This window comes from Camponotus vicinus, unplaced genomic scaffold, assembly GCF_025532165.1.
Source record: "Camponotus vicinus isolate PSW18456_S1 unplaced genomic scaffold, iyCamVici1.0 SCAF_1, whole genome shotgun sequence".
Classification (NCBI taxonomy): Eukaryota; Metazoa; Arthropoda; class Insecta; order Hymenoptera; family Formicidae; genus Camponotus; species Camponotus vicinus.
This window is the reverse complement of record NW_028141945.1, coordinates 17,405,639-17,421,701: the sequence shown is the minus strand read 5'-3', so window position 1 is coordinate 17,421,701 and position 16,063 is coordinate 17,405,639. Positions and strand designations below refer to the sequence as shown.

The following is a 16,063-nucleotide window of genomic DNA, read 5'->3' as shown; positions in this document are numbered from 1 at the left end:
TTTAATATTAATTTAATTATTTTAAAGTGACATTCTGTAAACAGTACAAGAAAGAAAAACATAAAAAATTTCAGTTTTCCAACAAATGAAAAGTATAAAAAATTATGGATGGATGCGTGCAATATAAGCGAAATCACGAAAGAAAGCAGAGTATGTTCACGTCACTTCAGTTCTTCTCTCTCTCTCTCATTTGCGATGGACTAATGGATCTCGAAAAATTTTACAACCAAACGCAGTTCCATCATTATTTCTTGGAAAAGGAAAAAAGTATCTAAAAAGGTAATATAAGATATAATAAATATAATATAATATAAAGGCAAAAAAAATGTAATATGCAATTTTAATCGCTACAGAAAAGTTATATTCTATATCTTATTAAAAAATGTTATTAATAATGTTTAGAAAAATAATTTCCAAAAAATTTTGCTTCAATAATTTATATTTATTATTTTAGTATACAAAAACAATGTTTGACTGTTTCAAATATTGTATCAAACCTATCTTCTCCCGCAACGTCAGGTGTAGAAAATGCAAAAGAATCTATTTATAATCAAGAAGAAATGGAAATTACATTATCAGGGTATATTATTCTTTGAAAATAATCCTATGAAAATAAGAATATATATTTTATATATATATCTTTGTTTTGTAGAGCTCAAGAGTCATCCATATCTAATATAGATGAAGCATCAACAATGACAGTAAATGAAAGTGAAAGAAAAGAAATTAACAGTGAAGAAGAGACATTAAATGAAAGTGAAAGGAAAGAAATTAATGAAGAAGAGAAATGCATGGAACCAATACCATTACAGTAATATATTTATTGTTTATCCCAAAATATATTCTATATATATATTATTTTATATATTATATGTATATAGAAATATATGTATTATATAAAATAATTTACTTTTTAGCGAGTCACATAGTGCAAGTACAAAAATTTGGCGTCCTGCAAGAATTGGAGATTGTACAGCTGAACATTTCTCAACTCCACGCCGTGCTAAGTTATGCTTTGATATAGCTGTAAGAAAAGTCTCTCAATATCACAAACAATTAGATGCTTCTAAAAAGCGATTTAAAAGATTGCAATTAAAAGTGCAGACATTGAAGGATTTACTTTCAACATTACAAAAGAAACGATTAATTTCAGAAAATGCAGCTCAGATGTTACTGGTACACATAAAATCTTAATGTCATCATTAACATTTTATCATTAAATAGTAGTGAAATGTACAAAATGTTTCTATCAAAATTGATCATAATGAACATAACTTCTTAATTCTGTAATTGCTCTTAATAAGGTAAACACTCATTAATTATTTAATCTCATTAGTTAATTAATTTAATTTGTTGTTAAACTAATGCAATAAATGATTAATGTGTCAATCTATTAAATATATTTTTCATAATTAATATTTTACAGTTTTCATTTATATATAATTTAGTTTGAAATTTTTACTTTACAATAAAAACACTTTACCATGTATATAATGTGTATATAATATATAATAAATAATCAATTATATAGAAACTGTTTTTCAGATTTTACTACTACTTAATGTTTAAAATTTTAATGCAGTTTTTTGTGGATTTTTTACTGAGAAAATTAATATATAGATAATTAACAGTTATTTTTTAAATATAACTGTTAATTATTAATGGAAAAAAGGAATTTTTTATTAAGAAATATTAATTTTTTCTATTTTCTATATATAGACGACAACATCAGATTCGCTTTCAGAGATAATGAAAAGACATTTGTCGGGAGTCAAGAAAGCATCGTTTAGTTCAGATTTAAGACGATTTGCTATCACTTTACACTTTTATTCAGCTAGAGCTTATGCTTACGTCAGAAGATCTTTTAATAACTTATTACCTAGCGAGCGTACAATACGAAAATGGTTTGAATCAATTGATGGCAAACCAGGATTTACACATGAATCTTTCAATTCCATTCGGCAAAAAGTACAAGAAGGAGTTGTTATTGTTAACGTTGTAATTGATGAGATGGCCATTAGACAACATGTTCACTGGGATGGTCACAATTATTCTGGTTTTATCAACTTAGGTTCTGATTTTACTTATGATCATGATGAATTAGATTTAGCTAAGAATGCTTTAGTATTTCTTGCCGTAGCTTTAAATAGTCACTGGAAAATACCATTAGGATATTTTCTAATTAATAGTTTAAATGCCATGGAAAGAGCAAATTTATTAAATACTTGTTTATCGTTATTATATGATACAGGATGTCATGTACATTCAATTACTTTGGATGGAGCACCTGTTAATAAGTCTATGTGTGCACAATTTGGTGCTGTTTTTGACTTTAACACTTCTTTGTATACTTTTTGTCATCCTGTAACAAGAGACAATATTTTTATTTTTTTGGATCCTTCCCATGCTATAAAGTTAATAAGAAATACTTTTGGTGACAAAAAAATTCTTTTAAATGAAAAAGGGGACATAATAAAATGGGATTATATTATCGCACTTTATAATAAAGAAAAAACAGAAGGATTAAAAGCTGCCACAAAATTAACTGGACGTCACATTAATTATTATAATGAGAAAATGAATGTTCGTTTAGCAGTCCAAGTTTTGAGCGAGAGTGTTAGCAAGGCATTAATATATTGTGAGGAGAAAAAATATGATGGTTTTAAAGGAGCTTTTGCTACAGCAGAATTTTGTTCATTAATGAACCAAGCATTTGATATATTAAACTGTCGAAGTAAATTTTCTAAAAAACCCTTCAATCAGCCCATTAATAATAATACAATTGAAAAATATGCAGAGTTTGTATCATTATTTAAAACATATGTTTCTAATTTAAAAGATAATACTGGCCAAAAAATCATACATTCAACAAGAAGTACGGGGTTTATTGGAATAGTTTGTAGTTTAGAAAATGGACTTGAATTATATCGAACTTTATACTCAAAAAAATATATTGAATATTTACTTACATATAAATTATTACAAGACCATTTGGAGTCATTTTTTAGTGCAATCCGAAGTCGTGGAGGATTTAATAGTAATCCATCAAGTGTTTTATTTGAAAGTGCTTATAAAAAGTTGCTGGTACACCATCAAGTATCAGAATCAGCATATGCTAATTGCACAATATTAGATACGACATCAATATTACCTATTTCCCTATATGTATTTGCAATTAACAATTCCATATTTTTTCTTAAAAACAACTATGTGTTTTCTTTACACCAATTGATTCCTCTCATTATTTTGTACATAAAAGTATTAAGGTAAGATAATCGAAAAATGAATATTTTACAAGATATTTTACGGTTTATGTAAAATTAAGAAATGATTTCAAGCCTCATAACTCAAAAAGTACTTAACGAAAAGTTACTTAATTATAGTGTTTTGGAAAGCTCTCGAGATAAGCTACAAGAATATGTAATGACAAATAGTAGGTTCCATTTAAGAAATTGAAGGTGACCTTCATGTGACCTTCAAATAACTCTTCAAGGTCAAACCAATGATACCATCTTATGGCCCCCTCGAAACCAAACAACTTTTGTTTGAAACATTTTTCTCTCCCGGGCTTGGTTTTCGAGTTATTCTCCATTAAAGGTTAAAATGGTCCACCCTGTATATATATACATCTTTAATATAAATAAGTTTTGTGATCTCTCTCTCTCTCTCTCTCTCTCTCTCTCTCTTCATATATATTGTTGCGCCCGCGGAGCGATATATATAACGAAATGCGCGCGGCATAATTATCGGCACACGCTCACACTCGCGCACTCAGGAATAATAACACGGTTCTTTGAAACACAAGAACTTTAATAGAATCATGAGAAACATACAATAACTCAGACTAAACGGAACACAGATATATTTGGAGCGCAAAGTATTATTCTGCATCTAGGAGTTGTTTAGGTTTCATTTATTGCGACATTTTTCGATATTTGGTATCGCAGTGTTAAGGTAACATTTCATGAGCAGTGAAAAGCAGCAGCATTTTAGAAACTAGAATCGGTGACGTACTTCCGGCGCAAGTTTTTGCTGTTTGAAGTTCATTCTGTTGAACAGCAAAGCAGTAAAAGCTGTGTTTTGGTTATATATGTAGTACATATATTCTAAAGTATGGAATCACCAGAGATAAGTTTGTAGGAACTATAATTATAAAAATAATTGTAAGCTAATAAATAGTTAGATAATAATTAGTAATAATAGATACATAGATAAATAGATAGATATTATAGATATGTATTTTTTCATTATACTCATTAATTTTAATTAAACACTCTGTTTGCTATTGATATAATTTTTGATTATACGACATATGCCTGTTTCTACCAACGTCGTTTAACTTAATCTTAGCTTAACTCATTCTTTGTCTCTTTCTAAAAGAACAGTTAGAAGGAGACAAAGAGTGAGTTAAGCTAAGATTAAAGTTAAACGACGTTGGTAGAAACAGGCAATAGTGCTTTTACTCATTCGGTTATATCTCAATTACTATTGAAATTGAGATTAACGATTTAAAACACTGCAGAAAACCTATTTCATAGGCAGCGCAGCAATTCTGTGAAATTACCAAACAATGCTAGTTAGTTACTAAACTGCTGCTGCTTTTTACTGCTCATGAAATGTTACCTTTATACTCGCTTTCTGGGGATAGTTTAGGATTAATTACATTGCGATATTTTACGATATTTGGGGCGCAGTGATATTAATAATCTAGGGATAGCTTCCCACACAGCACATTATACTAAAAGATAACGAAAATATGTCTTTTTTAAGTTATCTTTTCGACAAAACGAAAAGATGTCTATAAAGACTCTGCGCTATAAATATCGCAAGATATCGTAAAATATCGCAATTAATCCTAAACTTTCCCTATATAATTAATATTACACTGCGCCCCCAAATATCGCAAAATATCGCAATATATTAAATTTAAAGTACCCCTAGATACATAATAATATTCTACGCCCCAAATATCGCAAAATATCGTAAAACAACGTAATGTAATTAATCCTAACCCACACAGTACCAAGTCGTCTAAAAATACTACTAAAACTGGACATTTTTTTGTCACAGACATCTTTTACTGACATCGTTAAGTCGACGGAAAGATGGCTAAAAGTCGTCTCATGACCCGAATTCAGTGACTTCTTAGTCTTGTCCATATGATGACTAAAAGAAGACTTGATTCATTCTATATAGATTATCGACACTCGGTAGTAGGAATATTTCAATACACGCAATAAATGGGCTATTTCTCCCATTTATCCGCCTAATTTCTAATAATCTGTTTAATATTCTGAATCCCAACAAGGAATCCAGATTATTAAATAAATTATTTTAAATTCAATTTGTCAGAAATTAAACTGATAAACAGTAATGTCAGGAAAAGAATGCGGCTCACACGCATACAATCATTCTGCGTAGCACGTGTATGTGGCTCTCCCTGATTGATGCGCGCGAGCAGTATCCTCTTTCTGGCATTACTGCTCGTAAAAGGCAAAAATATGTTTCAGATCTTATATTAATTACTAATTCTTTATATACATTTCGTGACAAATATTAAATACGAGATAAGTCAAGAGTGGCTCGCCGCGTAGCGGCGAGCGAAGAAACAAATGCCACATACTATTATGTCTTTTTTATGTCATCTATGTCTTTATAGACATCTTTTCGTTTTGTCGAAAAGATAACTTAAGGATGTTTTGTATGTACAATCCCAGCAAAAAATAGCTGAAAATCAATATTGACGAATATATCCATCTTTTGGTGTATTTTGAGTATGAGAAATTGCGTGAATTTGATCTTAGCTACAGTGCAGATATATTTTTTAATATTTATTGCGTTTTTACTAAAATATTCCGAATTTTGTTAATCGAAATGATTAACTTTTGGCAGTGACGATACCTTAAATTCAACTTGACAACACGAAATTTCATTTTTGAGAATAAAATAATTTAACGATACTGAGTGGTTTAAAGTGTCAAAATAAATATTAAAACATTTATTAATTAAAAGAATGCATTATTTATAGCAATTTAATTAATAAATTTAATAATTTGTCATGTCTCTGGCGAGCGTGAAATGTGACAACGTTGTAATTTTTCGTAAGTTGGCCGGACTTCGCGCTCTACACACGAAGCCTATACTGCTTATATCAGTCGATGGTTTATACGCATTTGTAGGTTGACAGATTTTCAGAAATTGCTCGAGGTGTAAGGTTAGTTCGTATATATTATATATTAGTATTTTTTCGCAATTTGCTCTAAGTATACAGCTTCAACATGCTTCGGCACTATTCCCGTCTCTCTCATTCTTCTCAGCCGAGTGCGATGTTGCCAAACTTTCACAGAGAATTTCGCCTTGTGTCAGATACATGGCTAATTTAATTGAATTATATTTAATATCTTTTTAACCAGTTAGTACTTGTATAATATTATTTGACCAAATATTTCCTCTATATCTAAACTACACTTTTGCAAATTTTAAACAAATTCTGAATATTATTTCCATGTGTTTTTGTCATTTGAATCGACGTGGTTATACGTTTCCCATAAGAACACATGTTAATTCGGTGCAAATTAAAATCCTTATAACTTGTGAACGCTTTAGTGAATCGATTTAAAAATTGTACTGAAGATTCTAAACATATGTAAGAACATTCTGTACAATTTTCATTAAATTCTCAATATTTTGAAAATAGGTACAAAACATCCTTAAAAAAGACATCTTTTCGTTATCTTTTAGTATAATGTGCTGTGTGGGTAGGGATAGTATAAGTTTGAATACAATGCGATATTTTATATTTTGCGATATTTACGGGCGTAGAATAATATTCTGTATCTATTGGTAGTTTAGGTTTATTTATATTGCGATATTTTGCGATATTTTGGGGCGCAGTGTAATATTAATTATCTATAGATAGTATAGGTTTAATTACAATGCGATATCTTGGGGCGCAGAGTATTTTCTGTATCTAGAGGTAGTTTAGATTTATTTATATTGCGATATTTTGCGATATTTATGGGCGCAGTGTAATATTAATTATCTAGGGATAGTATAAGTTTAATTACAATGCGATATTTTGCGATATTTGGGATAGTGTAATATTACATAATTAATAAATTATCTCGGCATAGTATAAATTTAAATAAAGTGCGATATTTATATTGTGATATTTTGCGATATTTGGGGTAGAGTGTAATATTAATTATATAGAGATATACTATATACAGAATATTACTCTACGCTCGTAAATATCGAAAATAACGCAAAATATCGCATTGTATTTAAATTTATACTATCCTTATATAATTAATATTTATTACACTAACTTGTCCCTTATTAATTCGGTCAATAACAGTTGGTTTGTAAATTTGTCAAAGATTGATATTCCTCAGGAAGTTCAATCCCTCTTACAATTGGGAGAGAAATTTTGTTTGCGTTCCCATCCCAATTCGCAACGCTTTGTGTTTGATTTCATTAAAAATATCGAACATAATATCTCCAGTTTGGATCATGAAACGGCCAACAATATTAGATGTTTGTCAGTCCAGACTCTCAATAAATGTTTATTGTCGCCTCCTCATTTTTCAGATTTGGATTCTCGTTTGTTATCCTTAACCAAAATTACAAAAAAATTCCTTTCTGATCATCCTGACATCATTGTCACAAAAGCTGATAAGAGGAATGCAACTGTTTCTCTTGATAAGACCGAATATTTTGATAAGATGCATGACCTTCTGTCAGACCGGAACACGTACATTGAAGTGAACCGCGACCCGACGAATAGAATCATTTCCCAGTTGAGAGAGGTGTTACAGCGTTGGCGTAAAAATGATTACATCTCAAACGGTACTTATAGAGCGCTATTGTGTTCAGATGGGATCTTACCACGTGCCTATGGATTGCCAAAAATCCATAAGAAAGATTGCCCATTACGTATCATCATCCCTTGTATTAATAGTCCTCTTTATTCACTTGCGTCTTTCCTTCATAACATGTTAGTTAAAAATTTACCTAATTCTAAAAGCCATATTGAAAATAGCTTTGAGTTAATTAAAAAACTTAATAATATGTTCTTAGATGATTGTTACGATTTAATCTCATTGTATGTGGAGTCTTTTTACCAATGTTCCATTAGATTTGGTTATTGGAGGAATTGCTAAACGATGGCATTTAATTAAGAATAACATCAACATTCTTTATAATGAATTTTTGATTTCTTTAAAACTTATTATGGACTCTACTTACTTCCAATTTGACAATGTCATATATAAACAGATTTTTGGCACTCCTATGGGATCTCCACTCTCCCCGATCTTAGCGAATATTATCATGTCTGATTTAGAAGATAGAGCAATTTCGTCTCTCCCTGTTTCCCTTCCCTTTTATGTGCGCTATGTTGATGATATTGTTCTTGCTGCTCCTAAACAATACTTCCAGCATATTTTCCAGGTTTTTAACTCGCTTCACAATAGACTACGTTTTACCATTGAATATTCAAGTAATAATAGTATAAATTTCCTGGACACAACTATCATAATTAACAATAACTATATTAAATTTAATTGGTATAGGAAACCGACTTTTTCAGGGAGATTTTTATCATTTTTCTCACACCATCCTCTGTCACATAAAAAAGGAGTCATCATTGGTTTGACTGATAGAATTTTTAAACTTTCACATCCACGGTTTCATAATGAGAATCTTTCTTTTATTATTTCAACTTTATTAAGCAATGGTTATCCTATTAAATTTATTTTTTATACTATTTCCCAAAGATTAAAGTTTTTAATTTCTAACGTGAACAATAACGAAATTGCTCTTACTCAATCCCCCTCCTCTTTTATTCCTTTCTTCACCATTCCTTTTTCCTCAAGTTTTCCAAGAGGTTTTGTTTCTAACATATAAAGTTATGCGAACAGATGATTGGCATATACAGTTAATAACAAATTAAAATCCATTATTAGATTGTATAAGGATCCGGTGTCTAAATTCCATCACGTGAATGTTATTTATAAAATTAGCTGTTTAGACTGTGATGCTTCGTATGTGGGACAAACTAAAAGGAAGTTACTGACCAGAATTAAAGAACATCGTTCTGATATCAATAAATCTGGCTCTCTCTCGGTTGATTGGGAGAATGTTTCCATTTTGGATGAGGAGCCTAGATATAAAAAGAGATTAATTGCAGAGATGTTGCATATCTCTAATCAGAATCATAACATTAACATTCAGAGTGATACCGAATTCTTGGACAAGCTATATTTGTCTATTATAAAGAAATATTCGCATTGATTTTTTGGAAAATTTTCCTTTTGACTTTTGTTCTGTCTTCTTTCCTTCTGTGACGTTTTGCTCTTCTTCTTCCTTCTTCTTCTTTTTTCCCCTCCCTCTCCTTTTTTTGATGTTTTTGATGTTACTTGGCTATACGTGATTCCCATATACATACCTCAGTTCGGCGCTATTGATTGGAACGTTAAGTTGTTCTTAACTTGTTCTCCCTTCGTGTGATTTTTTTAAATTTGAGATCACTTTCAATTTTGAGACCGGTATGTAATTTTATTAGATTAATTTTAGTCTTACATTATATGAAGGATTCCCTTATAGTTAGTTTCCGGATTGTTTGTTAAATTATTGCTTTGTCTTCTTTTCTTTTTTAGAGTGTCACATTAATTAAGCCTTTAATTACACATATTAAGGACCATTAAGTTTCCAACTGGTCATCGATTTATGCATCTTTGACTGTTTTTCTTTTGGAAATGTTCATGGACTGGTATGTGGGATTTCCTTTCGGTTTTTGTTTTCGAGAGGAGTAGCATTCTTTGTGGTACACTGAGGATATGGCTTGCGCCTCACATACTTTTCTAGTCTGCGAATATTGTTTTCTAGCAATTATTCGTTAGGCTGCAAAATGTGTGAATGCTCTCTCCACAGGATATGCGTCGATGCCGTTGCCACGGATGGATTCTGTCGCTCGTTGATCAAATGGGCGTAAAGACACGTCCGACCTCCTCCCACATACATCCCTATCTTTCTCTGGATATCTATCCCTAGATAATGAATATTACACTGCGACTCCAAATATCGCAAAATATCGCAATATGAATAAACACTGTGCAAACCTAAAATACCAATAGATACGGAATATTACTCTAAGCCCGTAAATATCGCATAATATCGCATTTATGTGATATTTATCGCATTTTATTTAAATTTATACTATTCTTAGATAATTAATATTACATTGTGTCCCCAAAATATCGTAAAATATCGCATTGCATTTAAACTTATACTACTATCCCTAAATAATTAATATTTCACGGTGCTCCCGAATATCGCAAAATATCGCAATATATATAAACCTAAACTACCAATATGTACAGAACAGAATATTACTCTAAGCCCATAAATATCGCATAATATCGCATTTTATTTAAATTATAGCCCTTAAAAATCCCTCTTAATCCTAAGAAATTTTATTAATGAAGGATCTGGTACAGGTTGAACTATCTATCCCCCATTAGCGTCCAACACTTTCCATAGTGGCCCCTCTATTGATTTAACTATTTTCTCCCTTCATATTGCCGGTATATCTTCAATTCTTGGAGCAATCAATTTTATTTCAACAATTTTAAATATACATAATACTAATATTTCCTTAGATAAAATCCCCCTCTTAGTATGATCTATTCTTATTACAGCTATTCTTCTTCTCTTATCCCTCCCTGTTCTAGCCGGAGCTATTACAATACTATTAACAGATCGAAATCTTAATACTTCATTCTTTGATCCCTCTGGAGGGGGAGATCCTATCTTATACCAACATTTATTTATTTTGATTTTTTGGACATCCTGAAATATATATTTTAATTCTTCCCGGATTTGGCTTAATCTCACATATTATCATAAATGAAAGGGGAAAAAAAGAAACCTTCGGAGCTCTTGGAATAATTTATGCAATTATCACCATCGGATTCTTAGGATTCATTGTTTGAGCTCATCATATATTCACTATTGGATTAGATATTAATACTCGAGCTTATTTCACTTCAGCAACCATAATTATCGCTATTCCTACCGGAATTAAAGTTTTTAGATGAATTACAACTCTTCATGGATCAAAAATTAACTATAATTCATCTCTATGATGAGCTATAGGCTTAATTTTTTTATTTACCGTCGGAGGTCTAACTGGAGTAATACTTTCAAACTCTTCTATTGATATTATTTTACATGACACCTATTTGTAGTAGCTCATTTTCACTATGTCCTATCAATAGGTGCTGTATTCGCTATTATTGCAAGTTTTATTCATTGATTTCCTTTGATTACTGGATTCTCTTTCAATAACTTCCTATTAAATATTCAATTTATTAGAATATTTATTGATGTTAATTTAACATTTTTTCCTCAACATTTTTTAGGTTTAAGAGGTATACCACGACGATACTCCGATTACCCAGATAACTTTCTTTCATGAAATATTATTTCATCTATAGGTTCCTTTATCTCAATTATTAGATTAATTATACTTTTATTTTTACTCTGAGAGGCACTATCCTCTAAACGTAAGTAGTAAGACTAAGCCGGTTCTAACGCAGGGGCTCCGAGGGGGGGTGAGGGGCGAGGGGGAACCGCGGGCGGGGGGTGACGTCACGCGGGGGGGGGGGGGGGCGATGACGTCACGCGCGGGGGGGGTGATGACGTCACGCGGGGATGATGACGTCACGTGCGGGGGATGATGACATCACGTGCGGGGGATGATGACGTCACGTGCGGGGGATGATGACATCACATGCGGGGATGATGACGTCACGTGCGGGGATGATGACGTCATGCGGGGATGATGACGTCACGTGCGGGGATGATGACGTCATGCGGGGATGATGACGTCACGCGGGGGATGATGACGTCACGCGGAGATGATGACATCACGCGGGGGATGATGACGTCACATACGGGGAAGGGGGGATCGCGGCGCGACCGGTGGACGAGGGGGTCCGCGCGGGTAGGGGGATCCGCGGCGCGAGCGATGGACGAGGGTGTCCGCGCGGGTAGGGGGGATCCGCGGAAAGAAGACGGTGGTGTGAGAAGAATAGCGCTACGTGTGGGAAAAGGATAGCGTAAAGTGTTTGTGAAGAGGACAGTGCGACAAGGATGGCATCAACGTGTGACAAGGATGGCGTCAACGTGGGACAAGGATGATGCATTGTAAGATGCCACATAGGTGGGAGCAGGACGACGCAAAGGTAAGTGAGTGAGTGATAGCGGCGAGCTTGTGAATGAGAGAGAACGATAATAGCGCGAAGAGAACGCATACGAAAGAGAACTATAATATCGCGAGAACAACGTGTGCGAGAGAGAACGATAATAGCTAAGATAACGCGTGCGAGCGAGAACGAAGATATCGCGAGACTTACAACTAACGCGAGACTTATTGTTGGAACGATAGCGCGTACGAAAGAGAGAGAGAACGATATCGCTATACTTACAACTAGCGCAAGAGAGACGCAAGGGATGGGAACGCAAGGAGAGGCGCGTAAATAAATACATTTCTTTTCAATACTAAATATAACATTTATTTTAAAATGTGTGCGTGTATTATACAATTTGTGTTTTGTGTGTGTGTGTGTGTGTGTGTGTGTGTGTGTGTGTATGTGTCTAATAAAATAATAATATAATAATATAAAATTTAAAATTTAAAAAATATAATAATAATAAGAATAGTAATATAATAATAAAATAAAAATATAAAATATAAAAAATATATAAAACATATAAAATATAAAATTTAACGGTCATCGAACGGAAACGAACGACTGTCGAACGCAAACGAACGGTCATCGAACGGAAATGAACGGTCGTCGAACGGTAATTGAACGGTCATCGAACGCAAACGAACGCTCGTCGAACGGAATTGAACGGTCATCGAACGCCCGTCGAACGGAAACGAACGCTCGTTGAACGGTCGTCGAACGGTAATTGAACGATCATCGAACGGAAATGAACAGTCATCGAACGGAATTGAACGGTAATCGAACGGAATTGAACGGTAATTGAACACCCGTCGAACGGAAACGAACGCCCGTCGAACGGTAATCGAACGGAAACGAACGGTAATCGAACGGAATTGAACGGTAATTGAACGCCCGTCGAACGGAAACGAATGCCCGTTGAACGGTAATCGAACGGAAACAAACGCTCGTCGAACGGTAATTGAACGGTAATCGAACGGAAACGAACGCCCGTCGAACGGAAACAAACGCTCGTCGAACGGGAATGAACGCTCGTCGAACGGTCATCGAACGTAAAACTATATTCAATTATCAAATATTTAAATGTTTTATCATGTACCACAATGTAGTATCGAAATACAATATCTGTGGCAGCTGTGTCGCGTACGGAAACACGATACTGCACACGTACATAGATAGAGATGAGGAAAGAAAGGAGAGAATAAGAAAGACGATAAAAATATATTGCATCATCAATTTATTATAAATATGGATTCGATGAATCATGATGTTTTAACCACCAATTATAAATCTTAAATACATTTTCTAAAGCGCAATTTTTTACATGATTTTCACAACGTACAGTATTCTTAACATCTAACTTATTTAAAGAAGCTACATCCTCATAATCTGCATCCAAAGTTTCGATAATCACATCGTTTCTTGCATCATTGTCCAGTATATCGGCTAGCCATTGCCGTTTTTCATGCCCTTTAACGTACACGAGAGGTGACGCATCATCATCCTCCCCCGTTGCACCCATCACCGCTGTCGTAATTAAACGTTTCGATTTCCAATATGAAACGTGTCCATCATTCCACGATAATCCATGGTGATTTTTCATCAACCATAAAACCTGACATCTCTCAGATTTTGTGAGCATGTGCCATGGTTCGGGACATGTAAAAATATAATGAGAAAGTACGGATCCCTTTCTCAGAACAGCAGCTTCCTTCACGACAAAATTTTTCCCAACGATAAATCCTTGTAGATCCACAAACGTTGGCACAGCCATGATGACAAGATCCGATCGCAGACTGATGTCGATCGTCAAACATCTCAATCTTTTATATTTTTTCATATGCAATGGAGGGGATATTTGCTGACTTATGTAATTTTGCGGACTACATTGGTCAATGGATTATATTCGACAACCCGATCGTGCAAGATGAGACAGTAGGCGGTAGTATTCGCCGGTATATTTTCCCTGCATTCAAACTCTATTCTCACGTCCACGGTAGCAGTTTTGACAGACTCGTTTTGTCGCGAGCAATCAATGACCGCGAGAGGACCGCAATGTAGAAACTTTGAAATGGTTAATAGCGTTGCATTATCATCGCATCCATAATAAGATTTGCGAAAACGAGAGTACATGTTGAATAGAACGGCGAATCTATTTTTTTCAAAATCTAAATTTAAATCATCATAGGGATAAAATTCCGAGTTTAAATAGAGTTTAACGTTGGTTAATTTGCAGTCATCGAATAATGTAACATCTTGTGACACTGAATTCTTTTTACCAGTTTGCAATGCAAAGATCACGTATCGTGGTTTCTCTAGCTGGGAGGCGGCTTTCACGGTCCATGAATGCTTAGTCGTGCTATGCAGCAGAGGAAATTCGTATAGATCCCAAGATCTGAAACTCATGTTCAAGTATCGTCCGCTTTCCAACATTCGCAACATCGACAATTTATTAATCTCGTTCAATATTACATGAGGCATACGCCACTGTATCTTGAGTAATTCAATCTCTGCTTCCGACGATGGGTGTCCGAATAGACAATTATTATCGTTGCGCGAACGTATCAAAATCAATTCGTGACGAGCGTTAATCACAACGCGTTTATAATCTTCGCAAAATCCCAGCAGCATGTTGAGCGGTACGCAATAGTTGAAATAATTTTTGTCACCATTGTACGTCAAATCCCACGCAGCGTTCTTCAAGTTTATACTTTTCTGGTGCGTTAGAGAGACATAATTTTTGAGCGTCGAAGTTATTCCAACATTTCTGTTGCGATCAATCTCTACTCCGTCGAGTTCGTATCGAAGCTCATCAAACATGAATGCGACGCAATTGTTTCCCAATACAACCTTCATTTCGTCATTCGCTTTACGCACATTAAACCTTCCCTCGATGTAAAGAAAGCTTTCGCACGGTAACGTGTACAAATCCTGATGTTGTATAGGTATTCGTATCTCGTCGCTGTATCCAAGCGTCGTATTGGCGTACGGATTGTATGTATGAGTCTCAATCTTGACGATGCGATCGTCAAAGACTGGCTCACCTCCGATATTCAAAATATCAATCATTCTTTTCGTACGATGAATCCCAATGATTTTAAAAATTCACGATTCAACGCGCTCAGCTTCTTCTTAATGGCTATCTTATTATTGTCACCCGATACCGCAATAGTATTGTCCCTCGTAAAAGTATTGTCTCTCGCGTGCTCCGTTTCGTTCAGCACGAGCATACTATGTTTGTCGCCGCCGTATATGCAATCTTACGGTAATTTCCTCTCCTCGAAAATCGAGCAATCGACCTCTTTGATCCACAATACGTATCGTTAAATCCGTAATGCTCCGTACGATGATCGGCAGGTAAATGATCTGTGCCGGCGTTTCCGATATCTTATATCCTGGTGGTACGCTCGGTGAAAATTCATGTATTGTGTGTACGCGCATGCCATTGCTGTACGCACCAGTAGTCACGTTACATTCTATACGAATAATATTTACGTTTATAATATTAACCGGTTCGTCCGATTCGTATCACTCGCGAGGTTGCAATATACGATTCGATGAGAATCCAAGCAAGGATCCTACATTGTCGGGTTTGGTAAAGTTTATTCTGTAGGCACATTTGATTTCGCTCTTTAGCGTGCTATGATTGGCGCGAAGCGCTATTGGATATTCCTCATCATAATCGTTTTTAACATCTCTGGAAAGGTGTTCATCTTGCAAAATTGCACGTTTGAGATAGTCATTTATAGCGTGCAATTCGTACGATCCTTCGGGAATCGTAATGTCTTTGTCGTCGTTGCCAAAGTAAA

At 34.2% G+C, this 16,063-nt stretch overlaps 1 protein-coding gene and 1 pseudogene across 1 annotated transcript; both read left to right on the top strand.

Moving 5' to 3' along the window:
- LOC145959195 (uncharacterized) lies at positions 1-1,308 on the top strand. Its single transcript, XM_083077810.1, has 4 exons — positions 1-279; positions 455-580; positions 653-811; positions 918-1,308. The coding sequence occupies exons 2-4, from the start codon at positions 561-563 to the stop codon at positions 1,192-1,194; spliced, it is 456 nt and encodes a 151-aa protein (XP_082933936.1). The 5' UTR covers positions 1-279; positions 455-560; the 3' UTR covers positions 1,195-1,308.
- Positions 1,309-3,751: 2,443 nt separating this feature from the next.
- Positions 3,752-10,994, top strand: LOC145959194 (cytochrome c oxidase subunit 1-like; annotated as a pseudogene).
- Positions 10,995-16,063: the final 5,069 nt, after the last annotated feature.